Raw genomic sequence first — 25,201 nt, 5'->3', positions numbered from 1 at the left:
CTTTACGAACTTTTAAATATGCTATCTCATTAAAAATAGGTAATAAAACATTATTTTTTCAACAGATCTTCAATCATTCGAAATACTGTCATAATAAGACATTTAATGAGCTTATTCCAGTTCTTAATATTTTTTGTGTTTCTCCTCATTTTTTCAAAAAGTAGAGAGTAAATCTATATTTACAGTATCCTTAAATAATAATCAATCGTAGAGCAATCGATAATATGCTATATTTTGTTAATAATAGCGGTTTGTGGTTGGAATCTAAATGACCACAGGTGGTCGTTTACTTAAAAAAAAAAAAGAAGGTGATAATCCCGGGTTAAAACCTTAGAAAAAACCCGAGTTTTTTCCATTTTTCCACGGTTTGTCTTGATTTCTTTCCGCGGATGAATGAAAGAAAACAAATTGGAAAAAACCCGATTTTTTCCACAAACATTTTCGATTTTTTTTCGAACAAAAATTGAAAAATAAATTGATTTTTTAAACTATACTTGAAATTTTGTCAATTCATCTCGATTAATGTTTTCGTTTTATCGCCGATCGCGATACGTACTTGTACTGTGCGTCCTTCTGGGCTCTTGAAGGAGAGTCAGAATCTTTTTACAAATCATCTTGAGTTCTACAAAGTCGTTCTTAAGTATGTTGTAATTTTGTGTCAATGTGTTTTCATCGAAGCTACATCGGCGGCGCGACGCGGTAGAGACGTCATCTTTCAGAAAAGTTTTTGCGCAATCGCGGGAACCGTAAGTGTTCCTACGTGATAAAGGTGAATTATTATACTCGTTTCCTTCTTTGGCTATTGAGTAGGCAGCCGAGAGAATATCGCGCGGTAAGCTCGTCTCTCGGGGATTTAGCGGATGGACGGTTATATCGGGGCACACTGGCGATGGTTGAATCAACGCGGACCACCGCAACCACTTCAACAGACGTTTCGGCAGAACCGCGGTATGGAGCGCGACTTCCATGTCGTAAATCAGATTGGTCTGACGAACGAGTTTCTCAAGCCCCGCCGACTTCTGCAGTCCTTTGATATCGTGCACAGCTATCCCGATCAGTAGATTCATCAGCACGATCGTCACGATCAGCAGGAACAGCATGAAGAAGAATTGAGCTGAGATTTGCTGGAAGACCCAGGTATTCCGATTTACGTCCGGCAAGTCGGCTTGGGAGAATGTTTTGTTAGATTGAAAGAAGTAGTCAAAAGTCAGTTCGCCGGTCATCATCGCGAGAATCTTGATGAAAGCCATGCTGAAGCTGCTAAACAGCTCGTCGTGTGGGAAGATAATGCAAAAGCTGGCAGTGAAGCCCACCAGAAGGCAGGCGTACGCTAGAAGGAGCTTAAAGACTTCGGCTTGCACGCTGGTGAACATCGCGACGTAAGTGCCGAACATCGGGAATTGGCCTATCATCAGCATCAAGTTGCTCCAGCCGCAGAACACGGCGAAGGCACCGAGGTATCTCTGCCAAGCATACGTTCTGTCGGTGTACACGCACGAGATCGCGAGCACGGTCAGTATCAGGCACCAGTCCACCAGGTTCTCCTGCGTGAAGAACTGTCGGACGGTAAGGTAACTGGGCAACACAGTGATCTTGCGAACGATCTCTAACAGGGTGAGCACCACCAGCATGACCCACTGCTCCTCGAGTATCGCGCGGTTTTTCGAAATAACAAAGATCCCGGACGCATCAGTGCAGAGAGGTGGCTTGCGTTCGATCCCGTGCGATTCGTTGTAACAGTTATAGGCCAGACCGGTCATCACCCAGCTCATGAGGAACAGCAGATAGACCAGGTAGGAAAACAACCTGGCGATGTAAAACTTCCTGATATTCTTCCACTTGAGATGAAGGAAGGACTGGCACAGAGGGTGCTGCAGGATCTCCTTGTAGCCCTCTTTCACGAACATGTTCAGATAACTGATGTCGCTCTGTCCACAATGCTCTGGCGGCAACAACGGACGGAATTCCATTTTCAGCTTCAGCTCGCCAGCGACGAACCCTTGCCCCTGCAGGGTGACAAATTTATCCAGCCTTTGCTTGAAGATGTCCAAGCAAGTGGGAGTCTTGCGCAGGACGATGGATAAGGCACTGGTGCCTTCCTTGGTCTTAGCGCTGAGGTCGGCCTCGCGCTCGATCAGCAGATTAACGTATCGTGACAGCTCCTTCGAGGCGGCGATGTGAAGAGGCGTGTTGCCGTATCTGTCGGCTTTTTTCACATCCGCATTTGCGGTCAGCAGAAGTTCGATGATGTTGTCGCTTATTGGGGAGCCATTCAGGGCCTGATGCAGGGACGATCGACCTATGTTGTTCTCCGCGTTCGGGTCGGCGTCGTGTACCAGCAAGGCCTCCACGCACTCCAGTCTGTGAAAATTCACGGCTGCGTGCAAGGCCGTGTCTCCCGCCTGATCCTGCTGCTGAATATCCGCATTCGATTCGATCAGGAGACGGACCACGTCCACCCAACCTCCCGTCGCGGCCATGTGCAAAGCGGTCTTCTTCGACTCGGTGGGCAAATTTACTGGACAGTCCGACTGCAGAAACACGTTCAAGCATTCCAAGTTACCGTACAAAGCGGCGTAATGGATAGCGGCGAACCCGTTCCGGTCGAATCGGTCCATCTCGTTGTTATTCAGAGCTAACAGCGAGAGCACGCGTACAGCGTCGGCACGCGCCGCCACATGTAGCACCGTCTCCTCGTCCTGAGAAGACGCCTCTTGGGTCACAGGTAACTCCAGGAAATAACGAGCGACGTCGTAGGAATTACCGAAGGCGGCGTAATGAAACGGCGTGTGAGTCTGATTGAAACGGATGTTCGCGTCCTTCTTCTCTATCAAATACCGAACACCGTACAGGCAATTTCGAAACGCGCACAAATGCAAGGCTGTAAGACCCACGTCAGACTCGGCGTGGTTCACGTTAGCATCGTGTTCGCACAAACGGCAAATGAGATCAGCACGACCGAGGAAACTCGCGTACAACAACAAGACGTTGATCTCATTCGGTTCGCAGGCCGCGAGGAACGTGTTCGTCTCGTCCGTTCCACTCAGCTTCTCGAGATCCTTGCAGAGCTGAAATCTGCAACCTTCTTGACGTGCGTGCTTCATGAGGGCGATCCTGATGAAATGTTTGTTGTTATGCACGGACGAGCGATCGATACCCGCTGGATTGACGTAGTCCCCGATGTACTTGGAGTGATTTTGTCGCGGAGATGGGCACTCGCAGACGTCATCATCCTCGATCTGGATCCGGTCGTTTTCTTCGCTGAGGAATGTGTCCATCGGGATGGGAATGAGAAGGTCCGGAGCGGTCTGCCTTCGCTGCGGCGCACGCGACATGATGGATTTTCTTCCTCCGTGTCCTCCCTCTTATTTCGACAGCGAGCTAAATACTGATTCGATGCTGAAACGATATATTATATCTCCGCCCGTCACTGTAATAGATTTTAATTGGCCATGAATTCAACACATCAGTTTCATACCGTAATATGAAGTACGAGGTCGTTGGATATAGGAATATTGATGAGTGAAGTTTTTATGAGTCTCGATGAATGCATTAGTGTGCGGCAATATGCGAGGATAATTTTTTGAGATATTTTATAGGGATGTATTTTTGCAATAAAACAATCTGTGTATCTAATTATAATGCCGAAATTATTCCAAGTAAGGGAGAAATTTTTATCTTAAATTTTTAAAAAGTATGTATTTTAAGTGAATAGTTTAGCATGTATAGTACAATATCTAATTGCTTATATTTACGACAAAATATTAGTATCAAAGGGGTAAGTTTAGAAGAGTAAGTTTTAAAAAATCATATGTAATGTTGTTGCAAGTTTTTGATTGTGATCAGCGCGACCAAAATTGGTGCAGTTACTTGTGAGATCTCAAAATCTTAACCGTGAAAAAGATACTTTTCTTGTTTAGGGAATTTAATCTTCCAAATCGCATGTACACACGCACTAGCGACACACAAAGTGAGTAGTTTATATACTGAAAAAAATTATTTTAAAAATAAAGAAAATATATTTTGTTAAATATATTTTACAAACTTAGAAAAATATATATTATATTTAAGAAAAAATTCATAAATACAAAACAATATTTTTTTTAAATATATAAAATGATTTGTAAAATCACGAGTTTCTAGATTAAAAAATATAATTTTTTTGATTTAAAATATCTTTATATAAGAGAAAACAAATTATTTCTTTACAAGAAAAAATAGTTTTTTAAATGTAAAAATGATATTTAAATAAATATCTGCCTGACTTAAAAGTAAACAAATGCAAATGAATCACTTTGTAAATCTGAATTAATCATTTCCTAATATTAAGGAATCTTTTTTATGTTAAATAAACATTTTTTTTACTATTAGAAAACAATTTGTTTAGATTTATAAAATGATTTATTCGTATTTTGTCTACTTTTAAAACAAATTCCTGGCTCGATCGCGATGCGATCGAAACGCCGCAATCGCGCAATGCTGCCCGCTGTGCGTTACTCCCTTCCTCGGAAGCGCTGAAGGGCCGGGAGGCAAGGCGAGTGAGTTTTCACTGTGATGCACAAAAACTATTTATTAATTAATTACAATACAATTCATTATATAATGACAGTCGCGTTGAATAAAAAAGCTGAAGCGTGCAGCGTGCAATGCGAGTGGACGGACAAAGGATGCGCTGAGATTTTACTTTTGCGCAGACTATTGCCTATAATTCACATCAGAAATTCGAGTTTTCGACGCTTTGTTGAACGTCCTGGTGGAGATCCTCAACGCAAGGGGCGGAAATTTCGTCGCGTGGCAAACGGACATCGCACGGAACGGAATATACCGTACACAAAACCACGAAATGCACAATTGTGCGGCTCTCGTGCGAAAATCAAGACTCTCCTTAGAGCGAACGATATTCGCAAGATTGTCCTACGGAAATAGTCATGAGATTCGCTGTTCGGCCTGCCTAGAAAGTTGTTACACCGACAGTGTAACGGCGATCGCGTGTGGTCTCGGCGGATTTAAATTGACGATCCGAGACCTCGCGAACGCGATTCATTCATCATTACTTGATAAATGACCGACGATCGCGACTAACCGACGCTCTGTGACATATGGACTATTTATTGCGAGATATACGCTCTAAAGATACTGGCGTGTCCTGACTCGTGACGACCGTGCGTATCCCATGAGGACATCCGTGGAATCCACGCGGAATCGATGTTTAATCGACATGCATGTAACGTAGATGTCTTTGAGGGGTAGCGAGCAAGTTTTTAAAGTTGTTGGAGAAAAAGGTCGCGCATTAAGGAGATCTCGGCGTGACTCGCTTCCACGTGCCCGCCATGTAGCGACTCATTCACGCGTGCCATGCGCGTGACGTCTCCGCGCTGCGTAATATTTCGGCGAAAGCGCGATGTGTCAAAGTGCGATGCGCGAGCGCGAAGTCCGACAGTTTTGGAATCTTCTGGATTCTAGATTCTATTCCAACGACCCACAGTGATGCGAAACGTCGAAAAAGTGGACATAAATCAGATTTTCGTATTGTAGACTCCATTTATTTCAGAATCGTGAGTATGGAAGATACATAGTTCATTTCTATTCACTGTTAGTTAAATAATAATATTTTATTGCTAAAATAACAGGCATTTTTTTATTACGTTACACGTTACACGTTACATATAAAAAGTAGACAACATACAACTTACATTATACATGACTAACTGTAATATAAAAGTAGTGCTAAAAAGGTATTGACATTTATTTATATTATATACATTTTTTAACAATATGTATTTGTCGATTTAAGAAATTCTTATTTCATTCACTGTAATTTTCAATAACTTCCAGGTCCTCCGATGACAGCAGGTTTCTTTCCTTTAAAGAATGTAAAACTCTTTCAAGAGTTTGAATTTTTTTCTTATGCCGAACTTGTCATTTTATATTTATAAAGATATAACGACATTACTTGTCGTTTATAATTATAAAGTTTCCGGCGAATTAACTTTACTTCTCGTCTATGCACTTCTCGAATCCACTTCTTTTCTGGAGAGTTCAATAATCTCTTGTGTAATAAAAGTCGCGGCTTCTACTTTTGAAGTACAAGATGGAGTATTGATCAATCCCATCTAAAAAATAAAAATAATAAGTACTTGTGCAAATGTTTTTAACATATTTTAACATAGATTTTAATAGATTATTGGAATATTTAAAACACAAAATTAGCGATACAAAGGCACGTTTAGTGCAGGTATATAATTTTAATATAAGCATGTACAATTTTTTTTAATTATGCTACATTATTTTCATAAACATAACATTTTATTTCATTCTTTTGAAATATGTAAAATTGATACCTTGTATAAATCAAGACGAGATAATGTTCTGTGTTTGCGTAAAATCGATATCGACAAAGATTCACTATCACGTACTGTCGGTATTGAAAATGTCAGTGTCCTATGTATTTCTTCCAATACATTGACAGGAATACTCGCAGGTACATCAACGCAAATACACTTGCAGGTACGCTGATAATTATTACGTCATTTTTTTCACACGTGCTTCGGTGCTTGTTGCATTTTGTACAGCTATGCAGCTGACAGACGATGTTCTTTTTTCACATATGCGATAAATCTGAATGAAATATTAATATTATTCTCTGATAATAAGCGCAGTAATTACTACTTTGCAGATTTCGGCAATATATGTACACATACTTATACATAACGACTAACTATAGGCTACTTTGAAATAAACAAAAAAGTATTTGCATTTAATCATTTAGTCTAAGCATTTTCCACTGAGATCAAATTAACTTATGGTTAATTAATACTAATAATATTTATATTACACAAATTTCGTCGAATACGAATTAATTACTTAATATTGTGTCGAGAGCGGTGCTCTGGTTGAGCTCGCCGGATTGCCGGGTTCGGTAGGAAAGAGTTATACTCTGGGCTTGATGTCAATAACAAAAATAAATTGCCTTTATTCGTGACTCATGCTTGCACAAGAAAATGAATCAAGCATTGTGAACCTATAGTACCTATAGTAGAAAGAGAATAAAAAGCGAATAAAAAAGTAGAGAGCTCTCATTCCCCTTGCCGCCAATTTAGCTAAACTCCTTAAAATTTCACTTTATACTCCGTCCCTAGATTCTTAGGTCTACAATAGAGTTTTAAACCTTAAGCTTTAAGAAATTGATCAATCACAATTGATTATTCTTCTATAATTTGTGATTGGTCAATTTCTTAAAGTTTAGAATTAAAATTTTTATTGTAGGCCCCGCTTAAGTTCCGGCCTACAATAGATGCTTTAAGCTTTAAACCTTAAGAAATTGACCAATCACAGTCGAATTATAGAAGAACAACCAATTATGATTGGTCAGTTTTTTAAATGATTCGCCTTAAATTCTCATTGTAGACCCCGCTTAAGTCTCGGTCTACAATGGATGTTTTAAGCTGTAAGCCTAAAAAAATGACCAATCACAGTCGAATATCAATTGTGATTGGTCAATTTCTTAAGGCTAAAGATATCTATTGTAGACCGACACTGTAGCGATTTGTTTTATAACCTAAAAATCGAATAGCACACGCTACATACAATAACCTAGAAATATAAAATTATGACAAATAAGAGACAATTTTTACCTCACAAAATAACATGTAACAATCCAATTTTTTTCTACTTATGCACGTTATTATGTTATTTGCCGTAAATTGTTTTTGGACGAAGTGCGTCGAAAGTATTCATGAAATTGTACTGGTGCCAGTCCTTTCGACAGTCATATGTACAATCTCCAAATCATAACACAGTAATTTGAAGAACAAGAATATAAACGTATACAAACTAAGAGGACTTACATTTTTCCTCGTGTAACTCTGCTGACAATGAAGATTCAAGATACTTCATTCATCTACTGTACTTTCATCATTCTACAAAGTGTTTGTGAGTTTATATTACAATCTTGACACAACAATTATTTTAGCTGGTTACTTATTCATTAAATTCTCATTAATTTCTTATTTCAACAGACGGACTTCATAAAAATTTAAAATATTATGAAACAATTCATAGTACCAGTCTTCAACATAGGATTACAAAACGCGGCATTCAGCACAGCTATCATCCTTATAATAAAATTAATGAACTAGAATTCCACTCACATGGACGGTAAGAGACTTAATTCTTTCAAAATATAAATTACCATTATCAAAATATTCTATTTTAATGAACACCAATTGATAATATCTCTTTTGATTATAGACATTTTCGGTTAATTTTAACCCCTAGGAGAGAAGTTATACATTCCAATTTCAAGGCATACGAAGTCAATGCTGATGGAAAAGAAAAAACTATACATTTAGGTATGAATGTAATATTTATTACAGTAGACAGATTTAAGTCATTGTTATTTTCTAATGGATGTCTATATACAGATCATGACAGCTTTTACCATGGCCGTGTATTTGGTGAAATTGAATCTCATGCCCAAGTACATATTGATAATGGTATTGTGACGGGTAGTATTACAATATTGGATGAAACCTTTCATATCGAGGTAAGTACACGTTTAAGTATATAATAATAGTTGTAAAATTTTCTGATTATTCTCCTGATAATTATTGATCTCTGTTAGCCTGCCATTATCTAAATATAAAACGTACGCTATATAAATTCATATATATATGTAGTGAAGAAGTGAACATGTTTCAGCCATCCTGGAGGCATCTTCCACAATTTGATAATCAAACAATGATAATTTACAAATCTTCGGATGTTAAGCTCAGTTGGGAGCATTATCAAGATGGAGAAGGACATACACATGGAGCTCCTAAAACCTGTGGTTACGTTAAAGAAAACTCAAGTATGATTTTGCCAGAATACGAATGAGATATAAATAACTTTTTCGTGTACAATTTTTCTCTTATATAATTGCCTTCAGTATCGTGACAAGATTATTTTTGCCACAGATTTTCTGCTGGATGAGAAGGATGATTTTGAAGAGGACGATATGGAGATAGATAGCCGTAGGGTAAAGAGACATACAGAAAATTACGAATATACACCGACGAAAACGAGATGTCCGTTATTGTTGGTAGCTGATTATCGATTTTACCAGGAGATGGGAGCCAGTAGTACGAAAACTACAATTAATTATCTGGTACATAAGTATGGCCGCACATTATTGTCCAGTTCGAGCGTTGATTAAGGAGCATAACTGTATGAATCTTTTTATAGATAAGTTTGATTGACAGAGTGCACAAGATTTACAATGACACCATGTGGCAAGAACGGCAGGAACAGGATGGTTTCAAAGGGATGGGTTTCGTCATAAAGAAAATCGTCGTCCACAGTGAGCCCACACGAGTGAGAGGTGGTGAAACCCATTACAATATGGTTCGTGAGAAGTGGGACGTCCGCACATTGCTCGAGGTTGCTGTATAATCCACACGATTAAAGTACATTCTTTACCGAAATTCGTGAAATTAAGCTCATCCATTGAACGTTACCGTGTTGATGCAGGTATTTAGCCGAGAATACAGCCACAAGGATTTTTGTTTGGCCCATTTATTCACTGATCTCAAGTTTGAAGGTGGTATTCTCGGGCTAGCCTATGTCGGATCTCCTCGTAGAAATTCAGTAGGTGGCATTTGTACACCAGGTACATCGGAGAAGCTGAACTTCATACATTCATATTATCCTAAATGAATTGTACCGAGTGAGCCACTTAACGTTTCAATCTAAAATAATCGATGAAACTTCTCGTTGTGATCTCAAATACCGTTTAACACCGTGGCCATCGCATTGAATGATGCGTATGTAACCTTTACAACATGGAAGTTCTCGAAACATGTAATTAAAGTTACAACGACTTGAGAAGTTAGACGACTCACTCCAATATCGCGTGTAACACGAAAGTGAAGTGACTCGTTATTTCCACCGATGAAAATATTTCATATTGCAGAATACTTTAAAAATGGATACACGTTGTATCTGAATTCCGGACTGAGCTCCAGCAGGAATCATTATGGGCAGAGAGTAATTACGAGAGAGGCCGATCTAGTAACGGCGCATGAATTTGGCCATAATTGGGGTTCCGAACATGATCCGGATATTACAGTGAGTAACAAGTTTAAAAGGTGATTTTCATTTTCTCGAAGGCCGAGATTCGATGTTCCTGCTTTATCAATGTAGGAATGCAGCCCGAGCGCGAGCCAGGGTGGATCTTATTTGATGTACACTTACAGCGTTAGCGGCTATGATGTAAATAACAAGGTAGAGTTCCTCTCCTTTCACTCACATTCTAGTTACCGCTAAAAGTTCCCGTTTCTCGACATCGATACCCTGTTTTATACAATGTAGACTCACGCACAATTACTGCGCGCCCATAGACAGATATTCACGGATGTATAAAGTTACTTTTCACTCGCGCAGAGATTTTCGCCGTGCAGCTTGCGATCCATCAGGAAGGTGTTGCAGGCGAAATCCGGACGGTGTTTCTCGGAACCGGAGGAATCGTTCTGCGGTAACTTAAGAGTCGAGGGTGACGAGGAGTGCGACGCGGGCCTCCTCGGAACGGAGGATAACGACGCATGTTGCGATAAAAACTGCAAACTTCGAAGGAATCAGAACGCAGTTTGCAGGTAACGATAGAGATAGAGGTATCACGGACGTGTAGATTTCTCCTCTGACAATTGATCATACGAATTACGCTAATTAATCAGTACGTAATGCCGATCGTATCCTCTCCTCAGCGACAAGAACTCCCCTTGCTGTCAGAATTGCGCGTACATGCCTTCGGGCACGAAGTGTCGCGACGCCCAATACTCGACCTGCGAACAGGAGTCGCGTTGCACCGGGGCGTCCAGTGAATGTCCGAAATCACCGCCTATGAAGGACGGCACCAATTGTCTCGAACGTGGGCAATGCCGCACGGGCAAATGCGTGCCGTACTGCGAGACCCAGAGTTTACAAAGCTGCATGTGCGACACAAGTATGCATTTTACATTCCAACTTTCCGATATATCGCGGTGATGCCCGAAAATAGCCAACATTTGTCACGGTGTTAGTCATATATTAGCGTTATTAGATCCGGTTGATTGGTGAAAGATGAAACGGAACGGTAGATTACGTTATTATATATTGTTCCGTCGATACTTGTTACGCCGTATTTCCCCAACAGTTGGCGATGCGTGCAAAAGATGCTGCAGGATGAGTTTAAACGAGACGTGCTTCCCGATCGATCCGCAGGATATTTTGCCGGACGGCACACCGTGCATTCAAGGCTTCTGCAACAAGGTGACACGCCGAAGCGAGCTTCTTTTCCTCGCAACGAACCTCACATGATCCGCCGTCTGGTGTCGCATGTATGTGTATCGTTTCAGGGTATATGCGAGAAAACGATTCAAGATGTGGTGGAACGATTCTGGGACATCATCGAGGACATAAACATCAACAAAGTGATGCGTTTCCTCAAAGACAACATAGTAGGAGCTGTGATAATCATTACTGCCATTGTTTGGATACCGGCGAGTTGCGTTATCAGTTACATCGATCACAGGCGTATCAAGGAGAGCGAGAAGAAGTGGCGGTGGAAGCACACGGACGAGCTGATCCATCCGGACGAGCACAGGCGGGTGATCTACGTCGGCGGCCAACGACCCCGAGTACAACACATGATGCATCGCGAATCACGAAACTAGAATTAGTATTGCGTTGTGTACTTCAGTCATCTAGTCATTGTGTCATATTGCACAGGGTGTCGTAGAACGCGTTACAAGTTAAATATTTAAAATTGTGGAAATTGTCGCAATTAAGTGTTATAAATAGTTGCGAAACTGCACTTCGCACGCAAGCGATAGGAATCCCAGATGGAATCCGGAACTGGTCATCAAGGTGAACCACTAACCTGACGCAATCTCGTGACGTCTTTGCGTAGAAAACAAATTAAGACGGTTAAAAATACGCAGTTGGAAAATTCTCAGTTGCTCATTGCATTTCATTCCACAGTGAGAGTATTTAATATTTTAATTTATATATATGTACATATGTGTATATTAATATATATAAAAATAGAAATTGTTTTTTTTTTACTTTTATGTAATGTATATGTTGTGTATTGAATGATGCAATTTTTTTTACTATGTATTAAAAAGAAAAAAACATTCGGTTGTTATTGAAAAATAAAAAAACTTGATCCGTCGTTGCGATACCATATTAATCGAAAATAAATCCTGTTTGTCGTTGAATCGCGCTTATGAAAATAAAAAGCCGTCTGACCCACCATTGAGTCGTGTCACTTGAGAGTGAAATCCATCCGACTTATCGTTGAGTGCTACGACTTGCCGGTAAATATGGTGGCGACTCGTATCGGAGGTCTTGGAATTAACGGAAAATAATGGGATCAGTGGATTGGCCCGTTGTTGTAAAGCGTAGTTCCAGACTCTCCGCTACGAGCCGCCACCAGACTCGTTGACCAATCCGGGGCCTCAACGGCGGATAAGAAGAGCCTTCGCTTTTGAATTAGTGTGCCATTTGCTCTCCTCCTTCCTCGTGGGTACGTAGGAATCTAAACACTATTAAAATATCATTAATAATAACTTATTCGATATCAAATGTCGAGAATATTAAGAATTAATTGTCTGATAGGAAGTCTAATTGAGAAGAACGCGTGTTAAATTTGCCTTAATCTTCTTCTACGTAAAGACGTCACGAGATTGCGTCAGGTTAGTGGTTCACTTTGCTCCCAGTTGCGGATTCCATCTGGGAAAAGATACTTCGAAAGGGACCTCGGACTCGGAAAGATGTGCGAGAAGCTGCCGGAGACCGTAAATTTCCCGAAGGAGGAGGAGGCGGTGCAGAAGCTGTGGAAGGATCTGGACGTGTTTCAGACCAGCCTCCACCTGTCGAAGAACCGGCCTAGGTACACGTTTTACGATGGCCCGCCGTTCGCCACCGGTTTGCCGCATTACGGCCACATTCTCGCCGGCACCATAAAGGACATCGTGACGAGGTACGCGCATCAAAGCGGCTTTTACGTGGAGCGTCGATTCGGCTGGGATACGCACGGATTGCCGGTAGAATACGAGATAGATAAGATGCTCGATATTCGTGGGCCCGATGATGTTGCAAAAATGGGTATCGCGGCGTACAACAATGAATGCCGCAAGATCATCATGAAGTATTCCAAGGAATGGGAGATAATCATCAGCAGGATGGGCCGGTGGATAGACTTCAAGAACGACTACAAGACCATGTATCCGTGGTACATGGAGTCGATCTGGTGGGTATTCAAGGAGCTGTACAACATGGGCCTGGTCTATCAAGGTGTCAAAGTGATGCCCTATTCGACGGCTTGCAACACGCCGCTGTCGAACTTCGAGGCCAGTCAGAATTACAAGGACGTCACCGACCCGTCCGTGATCGTGGCCTTCCCTTTACTGGACGAGCCGGGTGTGTCGATCCTGGCCTGGACGACGACCCCGTGGACGTTACCCAGCAACCTGGCGCTCTGCGCCAACCCCACCTTCGAATACGCGGAGGTGAGAGACAACGCGTCCGGTAAGGTTTACATCCTACTGGAGGCTCAGTTGGGACTCGTCTTCAACTCGCAAGACCTGTACACGGTGCAGGGCAAGAGAAACGGCGCGGACTTGAAAGGGAAGGCTTACGAGCCGCTGTTCCCCTATTACGCCGATCTCAGGAAGGAGGGCGCCTTCCGAGTGTTGAACGACACGTACGTGACCGCGGAGACCGGGACCGGTATCGTCCACCAGGCGCCGTACTTCGGCGAGGACGATTACCGGTGCTGCTTAGAGGCGGGTATCATCACGAAGCACCAGGAGGCGGTGTGCCCCGTCGACAGCCGCGGCTGCTTCGTCGAGCCGGTGCACGACTTCCTCGGCAAGTACGTGAAGGACGCGGACAAAGAGATCATAAAGCACCTCCGGTCGGAGAAGAAGCTGCTCGTAAGCGGCAACATCAAGCACAACTACCCGTTCTGCTGGCGGTCCGACACGCCGTTGATCTACAAAGCCGTGCCCTCGTGGTTCGTCAAGGTGGAGCACATGAGGGAGAAACTACTGGAGGCGAACAGCGCCACCTACTGGGTGCCGGGGAACGTGAAGGACAAGCGATTCGGCAACTGGCTGCGCGAAGCGCGCGACTGGGCCATCAGTCGCAATCGTTACTGGGGCAACCCCATCCCGCTGTGGATCTCCGAGGACAAGCGAGAGATCGTGTGCGTCGGCAGCATCGCCGAGCTGGAGGCGCTGACGGGCGCGAAGGTGACGGACCTCCACCGGGAGAACATAGACCACCTGACGATACCGTCGAGGCGGGCGGGCCAGCCGCCTCTGCGCCGCTTGCCCGAGGTCTTCGACTGCTGGTTCGAGTCCGGTTCGATGCCGTACGCCCACGTGCACTACCCGTTCGAGGGTCGCGAGGACTTCTTCCGCCGGTGCTTCCCGGCGGACTTCATCGCCGAGGGGATCGACCAGACCCGCGGCTGGTTCTACACGCTCCTCGTGGTGTCGACCGCGCTGTTCGGCAAAACGCCGTTCAGGAACCTCGTGGCGAACGGCTTGGTGCTCGCGTCCGACGGGCAGAAGATGTCGAAGCGCAAGAAGAACTATCCGAACCCGATGGACGTCGTGGAGAAGTACGGCGCGGACGCGCTGCGTCTCTACCTCATCAACTCGCCGGTCGTCCGCGCGGAGAACCTCCGCTTCAAGGAGGAGGGGGTGCGGGACATGATAAAGGACGTCTTCCTGCCGTGGTACAACGCGTTCCGCTTCCTCATGCAGAACCTGGAGCGCTTCGAGAAGGAGGAGCGCGCCTCCTTCGTCTTCGACGCCGCCGAGTTTCGCTCCGAGAACAAAATGGACAGGTGGATAGTGTCATTCACGCAGACGCTGCTGGGCTTCCTCAAGTGTGAGATGCACGCTTACAGACTGTACACCGTGGTGCCCCACCTGATCAAGTACATCGACAACCTCACCAACTGGTACGTGCGGATGAACAGGAAGCGCGTGAAGGGCGAGACCGGCGCCGACGACTGCCGGAACGCCTTGAACACCCTCTTCCTGGTGGTCTACACGATGGTGAGGACGAACGCGCCGTTCACGCCCTTCCTCACGGAATCCATGTTCCAGCGTCTGTCCAAGAGGCTACCGCCGTCCGGGGAGAACATGGACAGCGTGCACTATCAGATGATACCGGAGCCGGTGCCGCGCTTGATCGACGAGAAGATCGAGAAGGCCGTGTCGCACATGCAGACGATAATCGAGCTGGGACGCGTGGTGCGGGACAGGAAGACCGTGCCCACCAAGTATCCCCTGCCGGAGATCGTGGTGATCCATCAGGACCCGGAGGTGCTGCGCGACGTCGTCTCGCTGGAGTCGTACATCCTCGGCGAGCTGAACGTGAGGAAACTTACGACCACCACGGACAAGGAGAGGTACGGGGTGACGTTGCGAGCCGAGCCGGACCACAAGAGTCTCGGGGCGCGGCTGAAGGGGGAGTTCAAGCGGGTCGCACAGGCGATCAAGGAGCTGTCGGACGAGCGGCTGCGCACCTTCGTCGACACGAAGGAGATCGTCGTCGAGGGCCACGTGCTGGAGCCGTCCGAGCTCCGGCTCATGTTCAGCTTCACCGGCCCGGCCGCCGAGGAGCTCTCGAAACGCTACGAGGCGCACAGCGAGGGCAACGTACTGATCCTCCTGGACGTCACCCCGGACGAGGAGATGCGGAACGAGGGTGTGGCGCGAGAGGTGATCAATCGGGTGCAGAAGCTGCGGAAGAAGGCGCAGATGGTGCCCACGGACGACGCGACCGCCTACTATGAGATCGGGGAAGCGGACAGCAATCTGGCGAAGGTGGTGGTCAGCTACAAGGAGTTCATCGAGAACGTCACGAGGACGCCGCAGAGGGACATCGGGCAGCTACCGTCCGACGCAGTCGTCATCCTCGAGGAGATGCAGAAGATCAAGGGGGTGGACATGAAACTCGTGCTGGTGAGAAGCGAACCGAAGTCCCCGCCGGAGGACGGATCGACGCGGCCCTTCGCCGGTTACGTCAATCTGCAGCTGGTGAACATAGAGCCGAGGTTCGGCGCGACCGCCCACCGCGCCACGGTCCTCCTCGACACCCCCGAGGCTTCCGGGCCCATCACGTACGAGCGTCTGAAACGAGAGGTCGAGCTCATATTCGGTATCTACGGTCTCCCCTACGACCTGTACTTGAATAACGAATTGATCACCGAGGCGAGTGACACGCCGGTGCCGGCCGAAACGTTCGACGGACGAACGCTCAAGGTGGTGAGGCCGGGCACTTCGCCGGCCGGCGGCGAAGACACGCGCACCGCCGTCTGCGATTTCGTCAACGTGAAGAACGGCACGACGACGGGGAGCGTGCTCTTGGAGAATCCTAAGGGCGACTTCATTTTGAGCGACGCGAGGCTCAAACGACAGTTGGGCTCGTTGCTCGACGACTCGGACCTCGCTCTGCCCTGCCGCGCGACGCCGACGAATCACCTGCGCGGCCGAACGTTGGAGTTTTAGCGGCTCGAGTTGAAAGTTGAATCGTTTTTCTTTTTTTCCTTTTTTTTTTTTTGCCGGTTCCTCGAACAATCGCATCGTCGAGAAGGATGTGAAGAAATACGCGAGCATCTTGTGAAGATACATTATTGTTATCGCATTTTGTAACGCGCGTTTTGAGTTTCTAAGAGAGGGAAACGGAGTATTTTTAACTATCGAGTCGGGAAATATCTAAGAATAAAAAAGAAAAGAACTCGGGATATACATTTTTCGTTCCAGTTTCGCAATGGTTCTCTGACTAACAGGTATATGTAGGTGAGTATATAAAGATATATATATATTTTGCTGCGAGGAAAGTAGCGATTAATATTTAAACATTATTTATCGCAAAGTTACCGCATTTATTTAATACAAGATCAAGGTTAATATATGGATATATATGTATTGGACATTTTGCTGTCTTTGTATTGAGAAAGAAAAAGGGAAAGATTAATCGTCACTTTGATATTAAGTTGCTTTTGGGATTTTGTCACCGTATTTATTTCTTTCTATACTTTTGGAATTTTATCACTGTATTTATTTCTTTCTATGCATTCTTTTGATATTTATATCCTTCAGATCGCTCTCGACTATTGTAAAGCGTAATTTTTGCCTCTCGATGTCTCCTTAAAATTTAACGAAAATTTGCAGTTACTTCATTTCTCCTCTTTATTAATATTTACGAAATCTTATCACGTCTTATCAATCTTATCACGTACTTATACGATGTACATACTTATAATACAACCGTATTTATTTCTAAGAAGTAGGAAGAGCACGTGATAAAAGCATTAAATAAATTAGACGTTTATTGACATCGGATAAAAACAATTGGCATATATTTATTGTGAGCTAACTTGAATAGAAATTATATAGCACACTGAGCGCGATAAAAAGAGAGAGAGAGAGAGAGAGAGAGACAATAATATGTACCGCCACTTCCCCCATCTTGACTATATTATAAACATCTATGAAAAATCTTATTCATGTTTTATACTTATTTCGAAATCTAATTCGTTATAGACGCGTTGACGCATTATATATATCATTTTCTCTTTACATACAAATTGTACAACACAAATAAATAATATTTCGAGCTTGCATTAGACGTAGGTCGTAGATAATTTAATTCCCTTTCCCCTTCGATTTTTTTTTTATTTATTTAAATGCAACTCCACATTACCGGCAATTACAATTTCTCAGCTCATTAGACGTAACTGCCCGAATCTTTACGATGCTTAAATATGTGTGTGTGTGTGTGTGTGTGTGTGTGTGTGTGTGTATTTGTAAAATAATTCCATTAAACTCGGCAAATCTCAAACAATCGTAATATATATTTGCAGTATCATTTGATAACATTTCACCGAATGTTAAACAACGTACTATACAAAATTTAAAGGAAAAAAAAATATATATATATATATTAATAATAAATAAAACTACCCACAGAGAATTTCTTGATAATTCTCTCGTAACTTCATCGAAGTAATAAAAATTAGATTAATAAATAGGTTAATGAAAGTCCTCCTTATAAGATAATATTGCATAAGGATAAAACATAGATATTCACGGAAGATATTTTTCGTGCTCTCTTATTGTATATTATCATACAACGAAAAGGCCACATTTCTTCGTGGAGAATATTGACATTGATCGAATCGTTTCGAAAGAATTTCATCGAGAGAAAGAAAGGGAGGAGGAGGAGAAAGAAAACTTTTGCGAAAAATTCCTTCACGATTTTCCGCAAAGGAACGTCGCACCCTGTGACGATTTGGCGCTTCCTGCGTGCCGGGTAAAAAAAGACCGATTCAGGCGAAACTCGCGTAGTCGCATAACGCACACGTACGTAAAAATCGTGCGCCTGATATAAAGGTACCACACTTTGCATAATAACTGGTTGATTTTTCTCGTGCACATGTACTATGCGATAACACAAGTTTATCCGAACAGGTTTTGATGCACGATCGATTACGATTCGAGGAAAAAAAAAAAATATATATATATATATATGCCAACGACAAAGAAAGAAAAAAGAAATAAGCATCGCGCGTGGCGTTACGTTTCATGATCTCTTTAATTAAGCATATCTATGTACCGGTGGAGATACAACTCGAGACTAACGTCCGCCATTCTGGCGGAAATCACAAGAGCGTGGTGAACGATGAAACCTGTCCTCGAGAACGTTTACGCCAAAGGCAAATATGCTCGGCGACGGGTCGCTAGTTGATTTATCACTTATACCTTTTTATCCTTTTTGTTAACTCGTGTAAACGCATATAATCAACATTTAAACATGTAAGTCTGAACCGGAGAGTTTTATTCCTCGTGAGGTGCTTCCGTTAACCAATCACGCACACATACACACACACAGACACACGCATACACGCAGCACGGCACGTCGTCGTTTTATTCGACATTCCGGATGTTATCCTGATCGGGAAAGAAATTGCTGACCAGAGAGACCGTGAAGATCGCTGTGAGTGCGTAGAGCGCGAGCGTGGTGGTCGCGGTGAAGAGCTGAGCGTAATGATACCGCGAGTACCACGCGAGACCCAGGACGATCGTCAGGATGCTCACTAAGAGCCGGCTCAGATCCCATTCGTTGCGCACCGAGCTCATGCTCGCGCCGGCTGGCAGGTCCGAGAACGACTGGGAATTGAAATAAATGGGCGAGGAGCCGTCCAAGGTGGACGCTTGAGACGACGGTGCACTGGTCGGTCGTGGCTGATGGACCCAGCAGTGCACCACGCACTCGTTGAACAATCCGCATTGTTCGAGAGTTTGCGTGTCAGGCTGCAACACACGGCCGTTGAACACCAACCGCACCGACTTACGCGCCTCCAGCTCCATTTGGAAGTGTCTCCTAGAAAATGCCATGAATAGTAGTAGGAGAGGCCGTGCACAATAAAATGTCGAATACACAGCGTATACTATTTAATATATACTATTTAATGCGAGTGACTTATTGGTGATACAATGTGAAAATATGTGGGGGGGAGATTGTACATTAAAGGTTTTGCGGTGTGACGATCAAGGTTTAAAGGCGACTCTTTCAGAGTCACAATTACCTTTTAAATTCGCCCAACATTTCTTTAAGGCTGCCGGTGACTTGTTTCTGATCGTCGTTTATGAACTTTAGCTTTATGGTGATATCGTTGTTGTCGCTTGCGGGCGCATCTTCCGCTGTGCATTCCGCCGAAGTGGTTTGTTCCTTCGTATTCGCCTCATCAGTATTGTTTGTCTTGACGGATCTTTGCAAGAGCGATGGCCCGTCATTGCTGTACGAGTCCATAGCCTCGAGAAGTACTTCTTCCGTTGTTGGAGGTAGCGATATGGCGTTAACTTCTTGAGAAGCTCCATCTGTGTCTGATATTAAAAGATGGAAATTTACACAGTACGCTTTGTAAAAAAAAAAAAAAAAGAATATTGGCAGCTATCTATTTATAATATACAACTGTAACATTATTAGACAACACACAGTCTGTGGCTGTGTTATTCGACGCACTTTGATTCTTTAATAGAACGCAGATTTGGAAGAGGGGAGAAGCTACTATTTTATTATTTTTTTTTTACTCGATTAGAATTTTCGATGTTAATCAGCACTTTTACCTCCTTCCGAGGTGTAAAATCATTTGTTTTTCATCTGTAATTTTTGCAAACAGTATTCATATTTTTCACACAAACATTTTTTTTTTCTCTCAGTGAGCGAGGAATTAGAAGTTTCAAGCCGGAAGTAAACAAAAATAAAGCTAAATTTCAATCGAGGCAAGCTTAACATTCACGTCTGCTCTCATTGTTATCAACGACGCAACCAGGCTGGGTTCACACTTGCTCAGACATAACAACAGCCGAGTGAAATGACGTGGTAAAAAAAAACATACTTTTTATAGAATCAAAATTTCTTAACTCGATCAATCGACCGTATTGTAAAGCTGGTTCTCGGGGATCGATGGAAATGTAAAAAATTAAGGTGCGTCTAATAACACGGCCGGGTACTGCAGGTGGCATGCGAAGAAATATCCACCTATGTTTGGCGCATCTGGACAGTTTGATTGCGCGTCATCACTGTTAGCAGAGACCGCTGCTCCTATCGTCTCCTCTTCCGTCCTTTCCGCACTGGGGGGCTGTTCATTGCTGCTCGTGTTCTGGTGATTGGCCCTCAACGTTACGATGCGTGTTGGGGCCCGGTCACGCAATATAAGTACTGTGCGTATCAACGGCTGGTCGGCTATGCTTGTGGAACACCAAGCGAGCCATCCCACGACCAGCACGCTCATGACGATGAAGAAGTTGGTGACTTCATCGCCTATACCCTCGATCAACGACATCTTATTTAAATTGGATCTGTTAACACACACGGAATAAAGAGCGGGGTTATTTGGGTGGCAGCGACTGAGAGTGATCGGCAGATGGCGAGCGACGAAGTCAAAACATCGCGGAAACAAGTGGTGACGGTACGGTTTTTCTCGCGCGACGCAAGGTTATCTCCGTGTGAAAAGTGCGACTTTGTCAACACGCTCGGACTATGTTCTTTTCAGAAGGACGTCGTTTTTCTCCCCCGGGACCGAGAAGCAACGTTTCGCGCTGCCCGACGACCTCGAGGCGAACGTCACGTTCGTTAAATCTGGTGGCCGCGCGCTCGTACTCGACCGAATTCGCCTCGCGAACTTTGTGTTTTTATCGGCGACGTAACGTCCTTCCGTCGTTGCTACTCGTATTCCTCTCACCTTCGTCAAACTGTATATATTCGCACTCGCGCGGGATGCAATAATAACGACCGTTAGTGGCGTGATGCTCGCGTGAATCCGATCGACAAACATTTGGAGATGACGCAGACAATAGTTTACGATAGACAACGACGTACCTGAAACGATTAATAATTAACCAGGTTCAGCGGATGACTGTCGCGAGTTCAGTCATCGACAAGACGCACACTGTGTCGGACATTCTCGGCCACGAATTTATTCCCACTTATCCAGCGAGAATCCCACGGAGACGACCGGAGAACTTGATGTTACCGACCGCTCGTAACGTACCTGCGGGGCTTAATGGCGCTGATCATCGGTTATCGACCAATCGCATCGATCCCAGCTGGGAGTTCAGATTTTCTCGGCGGACAGAAGCCTTTCTGCGCATGCGTGAAGCGACGTAGCAGCTCGACGCAAAGCAGCTCCCAATGACGGTTTCAGGGTGCGAGTATCCGGTTCGCAAGGGGGCCTGCGCAAAATACCCCGCAGATAAGACAAAAGATTGCGGGATAAGATAAAAATTATGTTAATTTTTACTCACGAATGATATTTTGTTCCTTCCGCGGAAACTTCTCTCCCTTCCTGCAGTCCCCTCGTATTTTCCTTCAGACGAAAGAACTTACGACACCTCGGAATAGATACGGCACTGAGGCTGGCACGGTGCGTGCGCGAAAAGATATCCCGAACTTCACGATTGTCAGACGATTCGAAACCTCCTCCTCTGCAACGCGAATGCCGAAGTTAAATTAAAGTCTCACGTTCCACGAGCGGAGATGTGTGTTCAACGCGACGAAAAGTAAAATGAATTCCCCCCCGTCGGATGGAAATATACTCGAGAAGTAACATGAGGAAATCGTCAAGGTAACTCTTACCGCGAGATGCCGGCTAATGTCGTTCGTGCCGGGAAGAACGATTTGAGGAGACCTCGATGAAACAGAATGAACCGACTCTCGTTTCGGATTTACTTCGTATAAAATCCTACATTCATTCTCGTAGAATGAAACCCTTCCCTCTCTCTCTCTCGATTAAATATCTGGTCAGCTTTTTATTAGCCCCCAACCGCCGAACCAGCGCGATCAGTCGAAGCTAAACAAGTATATGGTTTTCTCGCTTCAACGTATTATCGCTCGGCGGTGCAGCTGTAAAGAACAGACGAGATTATTCGCATCTCACTCGAAGCGCTCTCGATTTCCAGTCGGAAGCCTAGTCCGGGCCGGAAATGGCCGCGGTGCCAATAACAAAGAATACTTCGGGGAACGAGCGACCGGCCGAGATGAAATCGACGGTGGAGAGGAACGGTGAGAAGTTCGGCAGGAAATTAACGGTGCTGGAGTCGCACGGTTATGTTCTCGGGAAGACCATAGGAGCTGGATCTTACGCCACGGTCAAGGTAATCTTCTTACTCGTCGATTCACCATCGGATCTCCCTTTAATCCTGAGCACGTGTCACGCTTAGATCGCGAGATCCGATCTGCACAACAGCCAAGTGGCGGTGAAGATCGTCTCGAAATTCCAAGCGCCCGATGAGTACACGAAGTTCCTAACTCGCGAGATCGAGGTGGTCAAGGGCTTGAAGCATCCAAATCTGATTCGTTTCCTGCAAGCCATAGAAACGACTCATCGGTTCGTTCATCTTCTGTCCGATCGATCTTCGAACGATACCGGTATAGGCCGGACCGCACGGAAAACGGACTGACTCGGGAAGAAACAGATCATATGTGACTATGTATGATTATATACGTCCGTAACGAGGAAATGCCGTTGTTTATTTACAAATCATACGGAAATGCGATCGAAGTAAAAAGCATCTGGCTACTCGTGCTTCTGGCAACACGTAGTGTCGACATTTGATTAAACGACGTAGCATCATTTTTCCCGTACAGACATATGTGATCATATATGTGACCGCGTATGTGTGGGAAAAATTCACATATGACTTTGTATAATTGTATATGATTATATATAATCATTTTTCCCCGGGAATGCATGTTCCTGCGAAAGGAGATCCTACAGCTCGCCTGCGAACGAAAGTATCCTGATCTGGAGATACATTTCGTGTTTTACAAATACACTCGTAGGGATTCTCTTCCTCTCTCTATCTTAAAATCGCGCCTGCTTCTTCCCGCAGAGTGTACATCGTCATGGAGTACGCGCAGAACGGCAGTTTGTTCGACGTCATACGACGCGACATTTACATCGACGAGCTGCGTAGCCGCAGGTGGTTCCGGCAACTTTTAGAAGCCATTGATTATTGCCACGAACGTGGTGTGGTGCACAGGTAAAGATGAGGAAAGAGAAGTCAACGTTCAAAGCGTAGTCTACGAGGGATAGCAGGAGTACGTTCGCAAGAAGTACGAATAAGAAATCGACCAATCGTACTCGAGCGTAAAGAGAATAATCGACTGTGATTGGTTAATTTCTTACTTTTACTTTTAATAAACCTACTCCCCGGTAAGCAAGAAACGTTGAATCAATCTTACGGAACATTGCTTTTACGTGGAATTCATTAAACATTTTGGCATTTTAATATTTTATAAATGTTTCCGAACCGTTACTTGATAATATAATATCCCTAAATATTAAAAAATCACGGTGTAGTGTAAGAAATATTACTTTTAATGTTCCGACCAAACATTATTAACGACGACGTTGTACACAACATTAAGAAATACATATTTGAGAAAAACGTTACATATTATAAAATATCATTGCAACAGCCTCGTGATGTTGGCAATTTTTTGCTTACCGGGCCCCTACTACCCATTGTAGACCACGTTTCAAATAAAAAACAAACGTCAGTGCTGAGCGCACCGACGTCTCTCGATTGAGTATCCCGGGAGCGTCTGGTAGCGTCGCGCTATCATGTCCTCTGGTCCGGTCACCGCTTGCAGGGACATCAAGTGCGAGAATCTGCTGATGGACCAACAGTTCAACGTGAAACTGTCGGACTTCGGGTTCGCGCGAAGGGAGATGAAGCCGACGAAGAGCGGCAAGTGGCCGCTCAGTAGGACCTACTGCGGCAGTTACGCTTACGCGTCTCCCGAGATCCTGCGAGGCGTCCCGTACCAGCCTCAGCTCTCCGACGTGTGGTCCGTGGGCGTGGTGCTCTACGCCATGGTCTACGGTCAGCTGCCGTTCGATGAAACGAACCACTCGCTGTTATTAAAGGTATCCAGGTATACGCCAAGAGACTGGTGTGCAACCGAGACACAACCAAGTCGATTCTCTAGTCCTTCGTGTGCGATGAAAAAAAAGGAAACATTCCTACTGTCGTTTTCCCGCTCGAAACTGAAGAGAATTCAACACGAAGCGAGAAAGCGAAAGATAATAAACGTGTTAGGAGCACTGACGGGTTACTTGTTATTGCGAGTGTTCTCTTGTAAATTGCTGAGCTTAAATTCGCGCATTATCGTTCCTCATTCAGCAAGTGCAGAGCAAAGTGGTGTTTCCCAAGCAGCCTAAGGTGTCACAGCCCTGTCGTTCTCTGATTACCCGCATATTGGTGCCGCAGCCGGAACGACCGAGCATCAGCGTCATAAGAACCGACAGCTGGCTTGAGACGTCCGTCGTCGCTCAAACGTCTATCAGTGACGAATTCGCCGTAAGTGCCGATCAGATAACGGACGAGACGACACACGCGCGCGCGCGCGCGTGTGTGTGTGTGTGTGTGTGAGATGAATTGTTTCCGCGTTTAATCATACGCCTCTCATACGTCATCGTAGAAAACAGCGGCCTCAGTATCTAAGGAGCGTGAAGCATCCGCCGAAGATGCGATCACTCCCGCGATCTCTCAAGGTATATTAAATCAGAGACCTAAGGCTACCGTCGACGATGAAACGGAAACCACGAGGACTTAACCGCGACTTAAACGTGAAAGTACGAAAACCGTGT

At 44.5% G+C, this 25,201-nt stretch overlaps 5 protein-coding genes across 8 annotated transcripts; 3 read left to right on the top strand and 2 right to left on the bottom strand.

Moving 5' to 3' along the window:
• Positions 1–556: 556 nt before the first annotated feature.
• Positions 557–4,026, bottom strand: LOC106750236 (transient receptor potential channel pyrexia-like; the record flags this gene model as incomplete). The annotated part of the gene is made up of 1 exon (XM_014630428.1): positions 557–4,026. A coding segment is annotated over exon 1 (2,779 nt), but the record flags the coding sequence as incomplete, so codon positions are not given.
• A 3,525-nt stretch (positions 4,027–7,551) lies between these two features.
• On the top strand, positions 7,552–12,154 carry LOC106750237 (ADAM 17-like protease). The gene is made up of 14 exons (XM_014630429.1): positions 7,552–7,932; positions 8,019–8,157; positions 8,251–8,351; positions 8,424–8,545; positions 8,701–8,851; positions 8,958–9,148; positions 9,226–9,420; positions 9,511–9,649; positions 9,953–10,107; positions 10,183–10,263; positions 10,423–10,631; positions 10,743–10,981; positions 11,171–11,286; positions 11,373–12,154. The coding sequence occupies exons 1-14, from the start codon at positions 7,875–7,877 to the stop codon at positions 11,688–11,690; spliced, it is 2,214 nt and encodes a 737-aa protein (XP_014485915.1). The 5' UTR covers positions 7,552–7,874; the 3' UTR covers positions 11,691–12,154.
• A 303-nt stretch (positions 12,155–12,457) lies between these two features.
• On the top strand, positions 12,458–17,971 carry LOC106750239 (isoleucine--tRNA ligase, cytoplasmic). The gene is made up of 2 exons (XM_014630435.1): positions 12,458–12,544; positions 12,738–17,971. The coding sequence occupies exon 2, from the start codon at positions 12,792–12,794 to the stop codon at positions 16,545–16,547; it is 3,756 nt and encodes a 1,251-aa protein (XP_014485921.1). The 5' UTR covers positions 12,458–12,544; positions 12,738–12,791; the 3' UTR covers positions 16,548–17,971.
• A 167-nt stretch (positions 17,972–18,138) lies between these two features.
• On the bottom strand, positions 18,139–21,522 carry LOC106750244 (transmembrane and ubiquitin-like domain-containing protein 1). Of its 3 annotated transcripts, none has more exons than XM_014630443.1 (4): positions 21,427–21,522; positions 20,587–20,906; positions 19,631–19,928; positions 18,139–19,425 (listed from the first exon to the last, which is right to left on the bottom strand). In XM_014630443.1, exons 2-4 carry the CDS (start codon positions 20,888–20,890, stop codon positions 18,969–18,971), a joined length of 1,059 nt encoding a protein of 352 aa, XP_014485929.1. In that variant the 5' UTR covers positions 20,891–20,906; positions 21,427–21,522; the 3' UTR covers positions 18,139–18,968. The 3 variants fall into 3 exon arrangements, with proteins under 3 accessions (XP_014485929.1, XP_014485930.1, XP_014485931.1); XM_014630444.1 differs by lacking the exon at positions 21,427–21,522 and adding an exon at positions 21,290–21,415; XM_014630445.1 differs by lacking the exon at positions 21,427–21,522 and having other exon boundaries at positions 20,587–21,279.
• Positions 21,523–21,673: 151 nt separating this feature from the next.
• LOC106750242 (testis-specific serine/threonine-protein kinase 3-like) lies at positions 21,674–25,186 on the top strand. Of its 2 annotated transcripts, XM_014630442.1 has the most exons (7): positions 21,674–22,171; positions 22,506–22,700; positions 22,767–22,933; positions 23,439–23,588; positions 24,202–24,478; positions 24,735–24,911; positions 25,033–25,186. In XM_014630442.1, the coding sequence occupies exons 2-7, from the start codon at positions 22,530–22,532 to the stop codon at positions 25,165–25,167; spliced, it is 1,077 nt and encodes a 358-aa protein (XP_014485928.1). In that variant the 5' UTR covers positions 21,674–22,171; positions 22,506–22,529; the 3' UTR covers positions 25,168–25,186. The 2 variants fall into 2 exon arrangements, with proteins under 2 accessions (XP_014485928.1, XP_014485927.1); XM_014630441.1 differs by having other exon boundaries at positions 21,674–22,700.
• The last annotated feature ends 15 nt before the right edge of the window (positions 25,187–25,201 follow it).

Source organism: Dinoponera quadriceps, unplaced genomic scaffold (genome assembly GCF_001313825.1).
Source record: "Dinoponera quadriceps isolate SergipeBrazil2010 unplaced genomic scaffold, ASM131382v1 scaffold5274, whole genome shotgun sequence".
NCBI classification, from domain to species: Eukaryota; Metazoa; Arthropoda; class Insecta; order Hymenoptera; family Formicidae; genus Dinoponera; species Dinoponera quadriceps.
The sequence above is the reverse complement of the archived record's forward strand: the minus strand, read 5'-3'. Positions and strand labels throughout refer to the sequence as shown.

What these genes read in the sequence shown, in the direction of transcription:
- LOC106750237 (XM_014630429.1), top strand. Translation starts at nt 7,875, where the DNA reads ATGAAGATTCAAGATACTTCATTCATCTACTGTACTTTCATCATTCTA. An exon ending in AGGTGGCATTTGTACACCAG is followed by an intron (nt 9,650 to 9,952) that starts GTACATCGGAGA and finishes TTCATATTGCAG; the next exon opens with AATACTTTAAAAATGGATAC. An exon ending in TTCAAGGCTTCTGCAACAAG is followed by an intron (nt 11,287 to 11,372) that starts GTGACACGCCGA and finishes GTATCGTTTCAG; the next exon opens with GGTATATGCGAGAAAACGAT.
- LOC106750239 (XM_014630435.1), top strand. Translation starts at nt 12,792, where the DNA reads ATGTGCGAGAAGCTGCCGGAGACCGTAAATTTCCCGAAGGAGGAGGAG.
- LOC106750244 (XM_014630443.1), bottom strand. Translation starts at nt 20,890, where the DNA reads ATGTCGTTGATCGAGGGTATAGGCGATGAAGTCACCAACTTCTTCATC. An exon ending in TCCAGATGCGCCAAACATAG is followed by an intron (nt 19,929 to 20,586) that starts GTGGATATTTCT and finishes TTTTAATATCAG; the next exon opens with ACACAGATGGAGCTTCTCAA. An exon ending in ATGTTGGGCGAATTTAAAAG is followed by an intron (nt 19,426 to 19,630) that starts GTAATTGTGACT and finishes GGCATTTTCTAG; the next exon opens with GAGACACTTCCAAATGGAGC.
- LOC106750242 (XM_014630442.1), top strand. Translation starts at nt 22,530, where the DNA reads ATGGCCGCGGTGCCAATAACAAAGAATACTTCGGGGAACGAGCGACCG. An exon ending in GCCATAGAAACGACTCATCG is followed by an intron (nt 22,934 to 23,438) that starts GTTCGTTCATCT and finishes TTCTTCCCGCAG; the next exon opens with AGTGTACATCGTCATGGAGT. An exon ending in ACCACTCGCTGTTATTAAAG is followed by an intron (nt 24,479 to 24,734) that starts GTATCCAGGTAT and finishes TTCCTCATTCAG; the next exon opens with CAAGTGCAGAGCAAAGTGGT.